Here is a 14,209-nt window from a genome sequence, read left to right on the forward strand (position 1 = left end):
TATCACGATGTTTTCTGTCACGGGTGACCGCACGTATGGCCGTTTCTGCACAACATGGCGTCTGACAGCAGTTTGGGAGACCAGATAGCTGTTCGTAATTGCCTTCGTCACAAATGGCACTGACAGCAGAAAATGGTGTCATCTGAGACAGTTATAGCATTTCCATGGTTCGCCAACACTGTCTTATTGTCAGCCACATTGCACGTCACTGGTTTGTGGCTTTATAAGATGTGTTGTATCCACAATCGATGTCACTAATAACTGTGATGTAAGTGATCCGCACTGTTACCATTTTCTTGTCCTTTTCTTCACCCCCATGCTATATAGCTATAGAAAATACTTTTCATCTGCAACGTTTACAGAAAGTGGAGACCATAAAAGGTGAAATATAAACTATATACACCACTGAATCTATTTTAGCGGCATCCTCAGGTACATGTTTCATTTCCATAACTATAGTCCCAATATTAGTTTTAAGGTGCCCTCAAATGAGCGTATAATTCGCATGAGTATCAGAACGCATCACCCGGTGTGACCGCACACTCTCCGGACAGGAGCATGTCAGCTTCATAGAAATACACGCAGCTAACCCGCTCCTATCAGCAGAGAAGCCAGCCGCGCCGGGTGATGGGACCCAATACTCATGCAAGTTAGGCTACTTTCACACATCCGGTTTTTGCTCTGCGGCACAATACGGCGCTCTGCAGAAAAACCGCAACCGCTTTTTGCCGCCGGTTGCGGGTTTTTTTTTGCATAGGCTTACATTAGTGCCGTATTGTGCCGCATGGGCTTGCGTTCGGTCCGGTTTTTGCCGCATGCGGCAGATTTAGCCGATGCCGCGGCCGGATGGAACGTTGCCTGCAACGTTTTTTGCTCCGGCAAAAAAAACGCATCGCGTCGCATCCGGCTGCTGTGGCGCATTTTTTCCACTGCGCATGCTTAGTAGCATGCCGCAACCGGGAAAAAACGGACGGGCCGCATGTAAAAACTTATGCAAAGGATGTGGTGTTTTCGACGCATCCGTTGCATAGGTTTCACAGCCGGATTGAGCCGCACTGCTCAAACCGGATGTGTGAAAGTAGCCTTATACGCTCGTGTAAGTCCAGCCTTAGAGAAGTCCCTGAAAACAGTGCAGCTGCCAATCTGTGTCTCACACAACTGTAGGAAATGTCATCGGCAGCCAAGAAGCAGCTACATACATGTCAGAGTTAGGCCATGTGCCCACAAGAGAAAATATCTGCTGACTTTTCTGCAGGTATTTCCACAGGTTTACGCAGCAACTCCCCGGAATCCGCAGCTATCCATTAATGCGGTATTTCTGCGGAATTGTTGCAGTAAACCTTCGGAAAAAGTGCGGATTTAGTGCGGAATTCCTGCGGATTTCCCACCCTCTATCTCCATAGTGGAAAGGCAGGAATTCCGCAGATTATTCCGCATGAATAATGGACATACAATTACGTGCGGCTGCGGGAAATCCGCAGCATTTTCCGCAGCCGCAAAAAAACGCAGCATTGATACAGCACTCCCCAAATCCCATAGGATAACATGGGGTGTGTCTGTACTTGCGTAAACCTGCGGATTTATCAGCTATTATCTCCCTTGGGCACATGGCCTTAAAGGATCCTGTCAGTAAAATGAACACTATATACCAACAGACATAGCTGCCATGACAGATAACACTATTAGCCGGCAGATGTAGGCACAATCTGCAAGTTAATAGTGTTAAGCGGGCTTTACACGCTGCAACATCACTAGCCGATGCTAGCGATGTCGAGCGTGATAGCACCCGCCCCATCGTACGGCTGATATGTGGTGATCGCTGCCGTAGCGAACATTATCGCTACGGCAGCGTCACACGCACATACCTGCTCTGCGACGTCGCTGTGACCTTAGAAAGGAGGCGGTTTGTTCAGCGTCACAGCGACGTCACAGCAGCGTCACTAAACCGCCGCCCAATAGAAAAGGAGGGGAGGAGATGAGCGGCCGGAACATGCCGCCCACCTCCTTCCTTCCTCCTTTTCCGGTGGACGCAGGTAAAGAGATGTTTGTCGTTCCAGTGGCGTCACACATAGCGATGTGTGCTGGCGCAGGAACGACAAACAACATCGTTACTGCAGCAGCAACGATAATTGGGAAGAGGGGGGCATGTCACCGATGAGCGATTTTGAACGTTTTTGCGACGATTCAAAATCGCTCATAGGTGTCACACACAACGAGATCGCTACAGCGGCCGGATGTGCGTCACAAATTCCGTGACCCCAACGAGATCGCTTTAGCGATCTCGTAGCGTGTAAAGCCACCTTTAGAATGATGCCTGGCCACTGTACTGAAAGTGCAGCTCCTGGGAGAAAATTAACTTTATTCCTCCGAGGTGTCGCTGGATTTGTCATAGAGCTCGCTCACATCACTGTATAAATCGGATCTGTGCTATCTGATGTATCGGATAGCACACTTGACCCATGTTATTCAATGGGGCACTGCTGATGATCGATTTTTCTCATTGACAAAATTTGTCATCTGAGCAGTGCTGGAGTGTGAAGACACAGTGTCTTGGGTGCTAGAGCACCTATTCTTCCTTGATTGACATCCTGCTGGACACAACTAGTGATAGCATCAAATGTCCTGTGGACAACTAACAGCCCTGAAATTGTGACTCTTGGACATTCCAGCACTGCTCAGTTGACTCTTAAAGGGAATCTGTCACCAGATTTTTCTCCCCATTTCAGAGCAGCATCAGAGACCCTGATAACACCGATGTGTCACTTACAGAGCTGTTTGCTGTTATTTTGATAAAATCACTACTGCAGATCTAGTAGTTATTTAATAATAATAATAATAATAATAAAGTTTATTTATATAGTGCCAACATATTCCGCAGCACTTTACAATCCGGTGGGTTGCGTGTATAGTCAAATACAAAACAAAATAGTACATAATTCAACAGCTACAGTAGGAATGAGGGCCCTGCTCGAAAGCTTACAATCTATGGGGAAGAAGGGGGACACAAGAGGTGAAGCACACTTGTAGATCTGGCCGGCCATCGTTATGCTAGTTTATTGGTTACATATAAAGATGAATGATCGGGTCTTTAGACAGTGACCTTTTGGGTGCCCTTATGTGCTATTGGTTGTATGTAGGATGTGATGACAGACATAGGAGAGAGAAGGTTACGAGTAGCATTTAGAAGGTGGGACGGGGGAGAGTTAGGTTAGTAAGTTATTATGATAAGCTTGTCTGAAGAGATGTGTTTTTAATGTACGCTTAAAAACTTGGGGGCTGGATATTAGTCGCATTCTTTGGGGTAGTACATTCCAGAAAACTGGCGCGGCACGAGAAAAGTCTTGGAGACGGAGGTGTGAGGTTCGTATTATGGAGGATGTTAGTCTAAGATCATTTGCGGAGCGAAGGGGGCGGGTAGGATGATAGACAGAGATGAGGGATGAGATATATGGTGGTGCAGAGCTGTGGAGAGCTTTGTGGGTGAGGGATATTAGTTTGTATTGTATTCTGTAGCTGATAGGTAGCCAGTGTAGTGACTGGCACAAGGTAGAGGCATCGGTGAAGCGGATGGACAGGAATATGACCCTGGCTGCTCGATTCAAGATGGATTGGAGAGGGGAGAGTTTGGTCCGAGGGAGACCAATCAATAAAGAGTTGCAGTAATCCAGGCGGGAATGAATAAGAGCGACAGTAAGGGTTTTTGCAGTTTCGAAAGTAAGAAATGGTCGGATTCTGGAGATGTTTTTGAGATGCAGGTGACATGTGCGAGTAAGTGATTGTATATGGGAAATGAAGGAGAGTTCTGAGTCAAATATGACCCCAAGACAGCGAGCATGCTGCTTGGGGATAATGATTAAATCATTGAAGGTAATTGAGATGTTGGGTGTAGATTGGTTAGTAGAGGGAGGAAACACAAGAAACTCAGTTTTGGAGAGATTCAGTTACAGATAGAGGGAGGACATGCTTTGAGAGACAGCAGACAGACAATCTCTGGTATTTTGTAACAAAGGTGTGATGATTAGAGATGATGTATATAATTGGGTGTCATCAGCATAGAAATGGATTGGAAACCGAATCTGCTGATGGTTTGTCCAATAGGGGCGGTGTATAGAGAGAAAAGGAGAGGGCCCAAGACTGAGCCTTGAGGAACCCCAAAGGTGAGGGGGAGAGGAGTGGAGTAAGGGCCGGCAAAGGAAAGAGTGAAGGAGCGATCGGAGAGATAGGAGGAGAACCAGGCGAGAGTGGTGTCCTTGAGGCCAATAGAGCGGAGCATGGTGAGGAGAAGTTGGTAATCCACAGTGCCCAAAAGCAGCTGAGAGATCCAAGAGAAACAATAGGGAATAGTGGCCTTTAGATTTTGCTGTTAATAGATCATTTGAAACTTTGGTGAGGGCTGTTTTGGTGGAGCGTAAAGAGCGGAAACCAGATTGAGGGGGATCAAGAAGTGAGTTTTCAGACAAATAGCGGATTAGCCGAGAGTGGACCAAGCGTTCCAGGAGCTTAGAGATAAAGGGAAGGTTAGAGACTGGTCTGTAGTTAGCGGCACAGTTCTGATTGAGGGAAGGTTTTTTAAGTAGAGGGGTTATGATGGCATGTTTAAATGATGAGGGAAAGATACCTGATGAAAGAGAGAGGTTAAACATTTTGGTTAGATAGGTAGTGACAGCTGGGGAGAGAGCCTGAAGGAGATGTGAGTGAAGAGGCTCACTGGTGCATGTTGTTGGGCGGGAAGAGGCAAGGAGACGCGTCACTTCTTCTGTGACAGGCTCAAATATTGATAGTGAGCTTGAGGTGCGGGTGAGGAGGGGATTCATGCTCTGAGGGGATTTTTCAAAGATTTCTTTTCGGATGTCATTGATCTTTTGTAAGAAGAAAGTGGCCAGATCATCAGAGCTTAGGTTGGTGACTGGGGTCTGTGCTTTAGGGCTCAGGAGGGAGTGGAAGGTTTCAAAGAGTCGTTTAGGATTGTTGGCTAGTGAAGTGATGAGAGTGGTAAAGTATATTTGTTTAGCCAGATGGAGAGCAGAGTTGTAGGTTTTGAGCATGAACTTATAGTGGATGAAGTCTTCAGCTGAGAAGGATTTTCTCCACAGATGCTCAGCACACCTAGAACAGCGCTGTTGGAAACGTGTTTGAAGCGTGTGCCAGGGCTGCCGCTGCCTGTGTGTGTTTTTTCTACATGTAGCTGGTGCAGCTTCATCCAGGGCACTCTGCAATGTCTTATTATAATGTGACACTGCAGAGTCTGCACAGGAGAGGGAGGAGATGGGAGCCAAGGATGACTTCAAATTGTTCATTAGCAGCTGGGTATTGATGGCGCTTAGATTTCTGTATGGGCAATAAGTGGGGGCGTCCCGGGTTTGAAGACAGTTTGTGAAGGAAAAGGAGAGAAGGTTGTGGTCAGAAAGTGGGAGAGGGGAATTGGTGAAGTCATGAAGAGTGCAGAGGCGGGAGAAGACCAGGTCCAGCATATTCCCATCCTCATGTGTAGGAGACTTAGTGAGCTGTGAGAGGCCGAAGGATGAGGTTAGAGAAAGAAAATGGGTGGCAGATGTAGAGCAGGGTTATAACGAGCTCATGCATCTTTTGGACTATCTAGCAGCACGCCAAGTAGTCCTCTAATGGTAATCTCCTGCTAATTTAACAATGATTTTATAAAAGCTACACTAAGCTGCCCAGTAAGTAATAATCTGAAAGCAGCATGATGAAGGAAAAGAGACCCTTATTCCAGCAGTTTATGTGGCAAAAACTTAGTGACAGAGTCCCTTTAAGTGATGTTCTCTGTTATGACTTTAGTATTATACCACTAGTATAGACACTCAGATTCTAGAGACAAGCCTATATGATGTAAGCATATGCCGTATCTCTGATAGCTTTAGCAAATTGACTTAATAATGCTTAATTGTAAAATATGAAATCAATATTGTTTTCATGTGTGGTATGTTTTCTGCATCTGTTGTTTGGTTACTACAGTATTATCAATCTGTGCTCTTCTCTTGTTAGTGTTTGGAAAAGCCCTTCACGCCCTTTCACGAATTGGTGATGAGCTGTGGTTTGACCCATTAGAAAAAGGTGTAAGTTTTACTGATTCCAAAAGAATTTTTCTTTCTCTTTGGAGGATAACTATTATTTCCAAAGTTTCCTGACTTATCATAGACACCTTTCAGAAGACTCTATTAGAAGTGTCCTAAGATGATCAGAATTAAAAAGTCACAATGTTCAGATAAGTTCTTCTGCCCTTTCAATCTATCGATCAGTAGCGTAATGGGTTACATACTGTGACATGTGAAGGGTCAAAAAAAAATTATAGCAAAAATTCTTTACATTTCACAGGAATTAAAATAAAATCTACCTTTTGTCCTGAGTAAAACATGGCCATTGACACCACATCAGTGATAGTTATAGCTGATGAAATGCAGACAGGCATAAAAAAAAAAAGCTGCATCATTAATCCTTTGGGCTGGTCGTTAAGAAGCATTTTGCAACATCATACAAGACCTTCGGTGAAGTGTGGTCTGCTTGTGTCATAAAACTACAAAAGGGATGGCTTGTGAAGATTTCACCTGTCAATATACCTTATTGGGGCATGAAGACGTCATAGAGGGAGGTCCCTGTGAGAACCTTCATCTATGAGGCAAAATGGAGAGGCTCGCTGTAGCTCTCGTTCTGTTAGGACTCAAACAGTCCTTGTATTAAAAAGATGTTCAATTACCTAATGTACTACTTTAAAGCCTGGTAGGCCTCAGGTTTCCCCGGAAAAATCAGTTTTCAAGGGATCAGTAGTTATACAACCCCTTTTAACCTAGATTAAATTTGTGAGCCAGTCTCAGAAAAAAAGCCTGCAGTCACTCTATGTGACTAGAGACTGCCAAAATGTGTTACTCAATTTGTCAGTTTGCAGTCACAAGAGTGACAACAGACTTTTTTTTCTGGGGCTACACAACCCGTTTAATATTCCTTAGAATTGTTATACATCTACAGTTCAGTGTTTTGTTCACATGAGCAATGGCTTTATCTGCCTTTTCTTCTCAAATATTGCTCACAAACTTGTCTAAAACTGTGCTAGTGAGCACTTCTTTGCGGAGATAATCCATCCACCTCACAGATGTGGCATATCAACATGCTGATTAGACAGCATGATTATTTTACAGGTGTGCCTTAGGCTGGCCACAATAAAAGGCAACTCAAAAATCTGCAGTTTTAGGCTATGTGGCCACGGGATTCTGTACCCGCGGATATATCCGCAGGTTTCCCGCAGCTGATCCCCTGAATCCTCAGCAATACATAGCTGCGGGATTCCAGCAAATAGCTGCGGTAAACCTGCGGAAGTCCCGCACTCTATCTTCATAGTGGAGGGCCGGGATTTCCAAAGGTATTTGTACCGCCCCGGGCTCGGCTGCGACCGATCCGCTCGGTTCCGGGCTCGCTGGTGGGTGCCTCGAGCGTCTCCGGACCCGGGGGTCCTGTGGTCACTTCGATCTGAAAGGGGCTGGCGGTTTAGGGAACGTTGGTGTACGGCCGGAGCCATGGTTAAGTTTGTGACGCCACCCACGGGTTGTGGTGAAGGAGGACACCACCGCTGCAGTTACGGGGAACCGGCGGGAGATGTTGCCCAGCAAGATGTTAACCCCTTCGTGGGTAGGGATGTTGGCCTCGGGACCCGTTGGGGGAGTAGTTGGGCGGTGCAGGGAGGTGCGCGGCCGGAGGGCACTGATGTACTCACGATTAGTAACACACACCAAGTCTATGGTAAACCAAGATGATGGTGGTCAGTGCCCGTAGCCGGCTGCGGTCTGGTCCCCCACCCGGTTGGTGGTCTCTGCCTTTCTCCTGCACCTCTTTGAATGTTGATGGACTACCTGAACTTGCAATACAGGAGTCCGCTCCCCGGCTTGTGTATGTCGGAGGAGCCCTTTGCCCGCAAACGCTGGCCCATGGGATCTCTCTGCCTAGGCGGTGGCTTTCTATCACCCTCGTTGGGCTGTTGTCTTCAGTCGGGACTTCAGGTGGGAAAGGACCTACAGTCCTGGCCGCAATCAGTGAATTAGCTAGCCCCCAGTAGCTTCTGGACCTAGCTTCAGGGTCTGAGTACCTCCACTTGTGCTCCGGTTTCCAGTCGGTTCCCCGGGTCGGTACCGGCGGGCCACTACCCTGTCCCGGTCCACCACGGTTCCACCGAGCCATCTTCCCGGCTCCTGCAGGCAGAGGCCTCCGTATGCCTCCTAGCCAAAGGTGCCTGGGCTCCAACCCTGGCACCTGTCAGTCTGTTACAGGCCTGTCACACAGGCCTGTCCTCCTCCACTGCACTCTCAAACTGAACTCCACTGAACTGACTGTGTTTTTCCTGCCTCAGGCTCTCTGAACTCCTCGGTGGGCGTGCCAACTGCCTGGCTCTGCCCCCCTGGTGTGTCCATCAAGCACTGAGGGAGGTGACTAGGGTTTAAATGGTTGGCTGCTGACACCTTGTTAGGGGACTGGTGTTGTGCGGGGGTCTACCTGTGACTACCTGGCTAGTCCAGGGCGTCACACTCCCCCTTGGTTAACCACAGACCGTCCGCGGGCTGTCCGACCACCACCGTTTATTTTCTTTTGTAACTGTAAAAGATAAAAGGAAACACATGTACAATTATATTAACATATTTACATTATACGCAGGCTTATTTTCTTCCCTTGACGGGAGGCAGTTTGCTTAAATGTTACATTATAAAAAAAACAAAACATTTTTATTATTAACCGGGGACGGGACGGGACCGGGTCCTTTCATTTGCCCACCCAAGCAAACCTAGCCCTGATGTTGCCTCTAAGAACTAGGTCAGCATCCCTTTTCCCCAGTCCAGGAAACGGGTTCAGGTCCGGGTATTGCCCACACGGGCCGGGTAATAAGTTCCTTACCCGGCAGTCTCTCAGAGGCACCACGTCCAGGGGACCCCTGACCCGGAGGGTAGTCACCGATTTCTTTGGTGACGGGGCCCCGGCCTTTTTTGCCGCAGGCCCTTCCTCCAACCAGCCTCTCCTGAGACTGTAGGACCTGAAAGAATGGTCCAGGATTATTTACAAGCCCAAAGGTTTTTGGGTGGCCTGCGAGTTCTCAGCCATGTCTATTTATAAAACTGGGGTAAACAACGTGAATCAACAAAAGTCCCAACGGGGACGGGCAGTATGGTAGTCGGGAACCGCTACCTCACTCAACAGTCTTTTGAATCAGGTGAGAGTCTCGGGTGGTTAGCATTCATTCACACATCTATTTACATAATCAACATGTTGCACCCCTAGATGGCAGTTTCCCTGTATCTAAGCGGGGGCTGACCTAGGTTAGAGCGCGTGGACCTCCTGGGCCCCACACCCTCTGGTGGAGGCAATGGGGGAGAGCGGACAACCGGCCCCTCTTCCCGAGTGGCAGGTATAGCGGGTAGAGACCTACGGGTGCGTGGTATAGGTGCATCCCTGGGCGCTTGCTCAGGTGGCTCACTGGCAGGCATCTCCGGCTCCATCTCTTCCACGGGTTGTGGGAACATTATCACAGGAACAATCACCATGCCGTTCTGCATAGGCCAATCAGCTGGAAAGTCGCCCGTCACTGTATGGATCACCCCTTTCTTCTTCTCCACGCTCGGCGTGGGCACGGGGACCTCATCTGCCAGTCTCAAGGGACTCGGGCATCTCTTCAGGTGGTCCCTGGAAACCGTGGCCATAGTTTTCCCCTGGTCATGACTAATCAAGTAGGTCTTCTCGTTCTCCCATCTGGTCGGTTGTATGATGTAGGGGGTCCTTTCCCATTATTCGTCGAGCTTGTGCGTTCTCCTTTTGCGCTTCAGCACTACATCCCCAGGTCCAAAAGGAGCAGCCTGAGCCTGCTTGTTGAAGCGCTGCTCTTGCCTCTCTCAACTTTGACGCAGATTCCTTTCACCATACTCTTGGATCTGTCGGTACTGCGTCTGTCACTTGGCATCCCAGTTGGCAGTGGGGGGAAGAGTTTCGGGTACCTCTATGTCCATTTCTAGGTCCACTGGCAGCCCTAGGCCGGGCTCTCATCAGGTATGCAGGTGTACACTTGGTGGAGCTGCAGGGGATGTTATTGTACATGTCCACCAAATCAGGCAGCTTCTCCGGCCACAGATTCCGTTTTTCCAGGGGTAGTGTCTTGAGGAGATAAAGGACCAGATGGTTCATCTTTTCGCACATCCCATTAGTTTGGGCATGGTAGGACGTGGTCCGGATCTTCTTACACCCGTACAGGTGGCAAAACTCCTGGAACACCTCTGCTTCAAAGGCCGGGCCCTGGTCCATGAGCACCTTCTCCGGGTAGCCATGTGGTTGGCAGAAGTAGGCCTGGAAGGCTCTAGCTGCTGTGCGGCCTGTCAAATCTTTAACGGGGACAACCACCATGAATCTTGAGTAGTGGTCTACAATGGTCAAGGCGTAGGTGTACCTGCTGGGCGTGAGCTTGACATGGTCCAGGGCGACCAACTCCAACGGTTGGTGGGTGACAATCGGCTGTAGCGGGGCCTTCTAACTGGCCTCGTCCCGTCTTCTCAGCGTACAGGGACCACCCTCTCGGCACCAGGCTTCCACGGACTCCCGCATCCCACTCCAGTAAAAGCGCTCCCTCAGCAGCACCTCCAGCTTCTTCCAGCCAAAGTGTCTTGCGCCATCATGGTAGGCCTGCAGGACCTTGGGCACACATACCTGGGGCACCACCAGCTGGCGAACTTTTTCATGGGTCTTCGGGTTGATTAACCCCCATACAGCTTCCCTTGATGCAGGTAAAAACGGTCTCTCTCTTTCCACAACCGCTGGGCCTCAGAGGGGGCTGTAGGGTCCATCCTGGAAGAGCCTTGGGCGATCATGGTCTTAACCAGCTGAACTGCAGGCTCTTGGTCCTGGGCTTCTTGCCACCCCTGGCTAGGCAGCGGGTCAAGGTTCGCCTGCTGTTTGCTAACATAGGGCTTCTCATCCCTTGGCCGATGGAATGCGGGAAGCTCGATCTCCTCCAGGTTGTCTTCCTCCGCCCCTTCATCGGGCAAATGTGGCATCCGGGACAGCGCATCCGCGTTGGTGTTCTTGCGGCCAGCCCTGTACTTGATGGTGAAGTCGTAGTTGGACAGTCGAGCCATCCACCGCTGCTCCAGGGCGCCCAGCTTGGCCGTGTCCAGATGTGTCAACGGGTTTTTGTCCATGTAAGCAGTGAACTTCGCCGCTGCGAGGTAATGTTTAAACCTTTCTGTTATCGCCCACACGAGGGCCAAGAACTCGAGCTTGAAGGAGCTGTAATTCTCGGGGTTCCTCTCTGTCGGCCGGAGCTTCCTGCTGGCGTAGGCTATCACCTTCTCCTTTCCATCTTGTACCTGGGACAGGACCACACCCAGGCACACATTGCTGGCATCGGTGTAAAGGATGAACGGGAGGCCATAATCAGGATAAGCCAAGATTTCTTCCCCCGTCAGGGCCGACTTCAGCTGTTGGAAGGACTCCTCGTGCTTCTCACCCCAGACAAACGGGGGTCCAGGAGATCTACCATTCTTGGTCTGTCCCACGAGGAGGTCTTACATGGGCGCGGCCATCTTCGTGTACCCCTTGATAAAATGGCAGTAGTAGCCCACTAGGCCCAGGAACTGCCTCACCTCCTTAACCGTGGTTGGTTGCGGCCAGCTCTGGATAGCGGTAATCTTCTCAGGATCCGGGGCTACGCCTTCCGCACTCACCACATGCCCGAGGTACTGCACTTTGGGTTTCAACAGATGGCACTTAGAGAGTTTCAAATTCATCCCGTATTTGGAGAGGGCTGCGAACACTTCTGCCAGCTGCTCCAGGTGGGTTTCATACGTCTTGGAATATACAATAACGTCGTCCAAATATAGCAGAACAATTCTCGAAGTTGAGGTGCCCCAAACAGCACTCCATGAGCCTCTGGAAGGTCCCCGGGGCGTTGCACAGCCCGAACGGCATACTGTTGAACCCGCAGAGTCCCATGGGGTTAGAAAACGCAGTCTTCTCGCGGTCTTCCCATGCAACCGCCACCTGCCAGTAGCCACTAGTAAGGTCAAGGGTAGAAAAATAATTAGCGGTCTTCAGCGCAGCCAGTGACTCTTCAATGCGGGGGAGAGGGTAGGCATCCTTATGCGTTATCTGATTGATCTTCTGGTAATCCACACACATTCTCATGGTGCCGTCCTTCTTCTTCACCAGCACCAATGGAGCTGCCCAGGGACTACAACTATCCCGGATGACCCCTGCCTCCTTCATGTTCCTCAACATGTCTTTGGTGCACTTGTAGTGTGCAGGTGGGATTGGTCTGTACCTTTCTTTAATGGGTGGATGTGTACCCGTGGGGATATGGTGTTGAACCCCTCTAATTCTCCCAAAATCTAGCGGGTGCTTGCTGAAAACCTCCCTGTACTCCTGCACTACCCGGTATACCCCTTCCTTGTGGTGCTTGGGTGTAGATTCGGTGCCGACATGCAACACCCGGCACCACTCCTCTTACTGTTTGGGTGGAGGGTCACTGCCCGAGTGTGGTGTAGTGGTTGTGGGGATTGTTTCGTGTATGGAGTGTGCGTCTACTGTGAACAACTTGGCTATGGTGGCGTAGCGGGGGAGCCCGACCTCTTCCTCTCCACAATTCTGCACTCTCACGGGCACTCTCCCCTTTTTGACATCAATCACCCCTCTGGCTGCCATTACTGTGGGCTAGTGCTCCAAAGGCAAGGGCTCTACCATTGCCGGGTAATCCCGTCCTTGGGGTGCCACTGCTGCCCGACACCAAATCATCTTCTTGCTCCGCGGCAGCACCACCAAAGGCGCGGCGTCCATCACGCACACACCACCAATCTCTCCACCTGTCATGTTCACCTGCTGCCGCTGCAGGAGGGCCCGGATTTCACGTTGCAGCGCCCTCTGCAGGCCCCCTCCCACAGTGGCAGACAATTGTTTCAACAGGCTCAACACCTCCCCCATACAGTTCTCAATCACGTTGGTCCCAAGGACCACCTTTGGGTTACGGTCACTGGAATCATTCAGCACCACAATCATCCCTTGACGTCTCAACTCCGTTCGTCCCACAGTCAGGGTCACTTCCCTGAACCCCACTTGGGTCATAGGGAGGCCATTGGCCGCAATAATGGTTAGACTATCGTCCGGAATGGCATAGTCTAATAGAACTATAGGCATAGAACTAAGGCATAGTCGTTACCTACGATCCGGTGTCAAGCAGGGCCATGGTCGGGACACCATCCACCGCCAGGGAGATGATGGGGCGGCCTCCAACGTACCGATCCCGCCAATCAGCTGGGCCTTGAGGATCTACTCCTGAGGATTGGCCCTTGGCCTCAGGGGTTGCTCATTTAACGGACACCCTCTGGAATAGTGGCTGGTCTTGTTACACTTGTAGCAGACAGGCGGTCCATACCGTGGGTCGTTGTTCCTCTTCCGCTGCATCCAGGGGACGTCCTCCGGGCTGTCGGCGAGCTGGATCTTCTCCGAGGGCTTGACTCTCGTCAGTAGCTGGAGAGCGTCGAGGATCCAGGTGACATCCTCATTCAGGCGCCGGACTTGCAATGACAGATCTTCCGGAGCTCCGGTGGCTGCAGCAGGGGCCGGCAGGGCCAACAATGGGTGCGCTACCGAGACGGGAGCAGTCTCAACCGGCCAAGATGGCGGATCGAGGGCACCGGCATCCGGTGCTTGTAGGACCTTGATGGCCCGCTCTTTCAGCACTGCAAAATCCAGGTCGGCGTGCTCCAAAGACCACAGCCGCAGTTGTTTGTGATCTTCGGCGGACCCCAGTCCCTGCAGCAATTGTTCTACTAGCATTTTGTTACTGTCAGTCTCATTGATGGGGTCCTCCTGCTTTAGTGTACGGAGGGCCATCTGCAGCCGCAAAGCATAGTCTCGGATACTGTCCTTCGGTCGCTGCCAACAGTGATAAAACTGCATCCGCAACTCCGCTTCTGTGCGGGTTTCGAAGGCGACCTGGAGTTTATCAAAAATGGTGGTTACTGAGGCCCGGTCCGCATCTGCCCAAGTCTCCACCTCCTGCTCGGCTGCGCCGATCAGCTGCCCTAGCACTACCGCTGCACGCTGCTTGCCAGTCATGGCATACAAATCGAGAATCGTGCATATTTTCTTCCGGAACACCTGCAAAGCGTCAGGCTTCCCATCGTACTGGGGTAGCCAGGCAGCATCGTGCATGTAGGGCAAGGAGATTGGCATT

At 50.3% G+C, this 14,209-nt stretch overlaps 1 protein-coding gene across 1 annotated transcript in view; it reads left to right on the plus strand.

Annotated features, from left to right (window-relative positions):
- Nucleotides 1-14,209, plus strand: part of RAD9B (RAD9 checkpoint clamp component B) — a 138,711-nt gene that overhangs the window by 432 nt on the left and 124,070 nt on the right. Inside the window, exon 2 of the mRNA XM_075341839.1 lies at nucleotides 6,004-6,074. Within this exon, the coding sequence (XP_075197954.1) occupies nucleotides 6,004-6,074 (71 nt within the window). The remainder of the gene's footprint in view (nucleotides 1-6,003; nucleotides 6,075-14,209) is intronic.

Source organism: Anomaloglossus baeobatrachus, chromosome 1 (genome assembly GCF_048569485.1).
Source record: "Anomaloglossus baeobatrachus isolate aAnoBae1 chromosome 1, aAnoBae1.hap1, whole genome shotgun sequence".
Lineage (NCBI taxonomy): Eukaryota > Metazoa > Chordata > Amphibia > Anura > Aromobatidae > Anomaloglossus > Anomaloglossus baeobatrachus.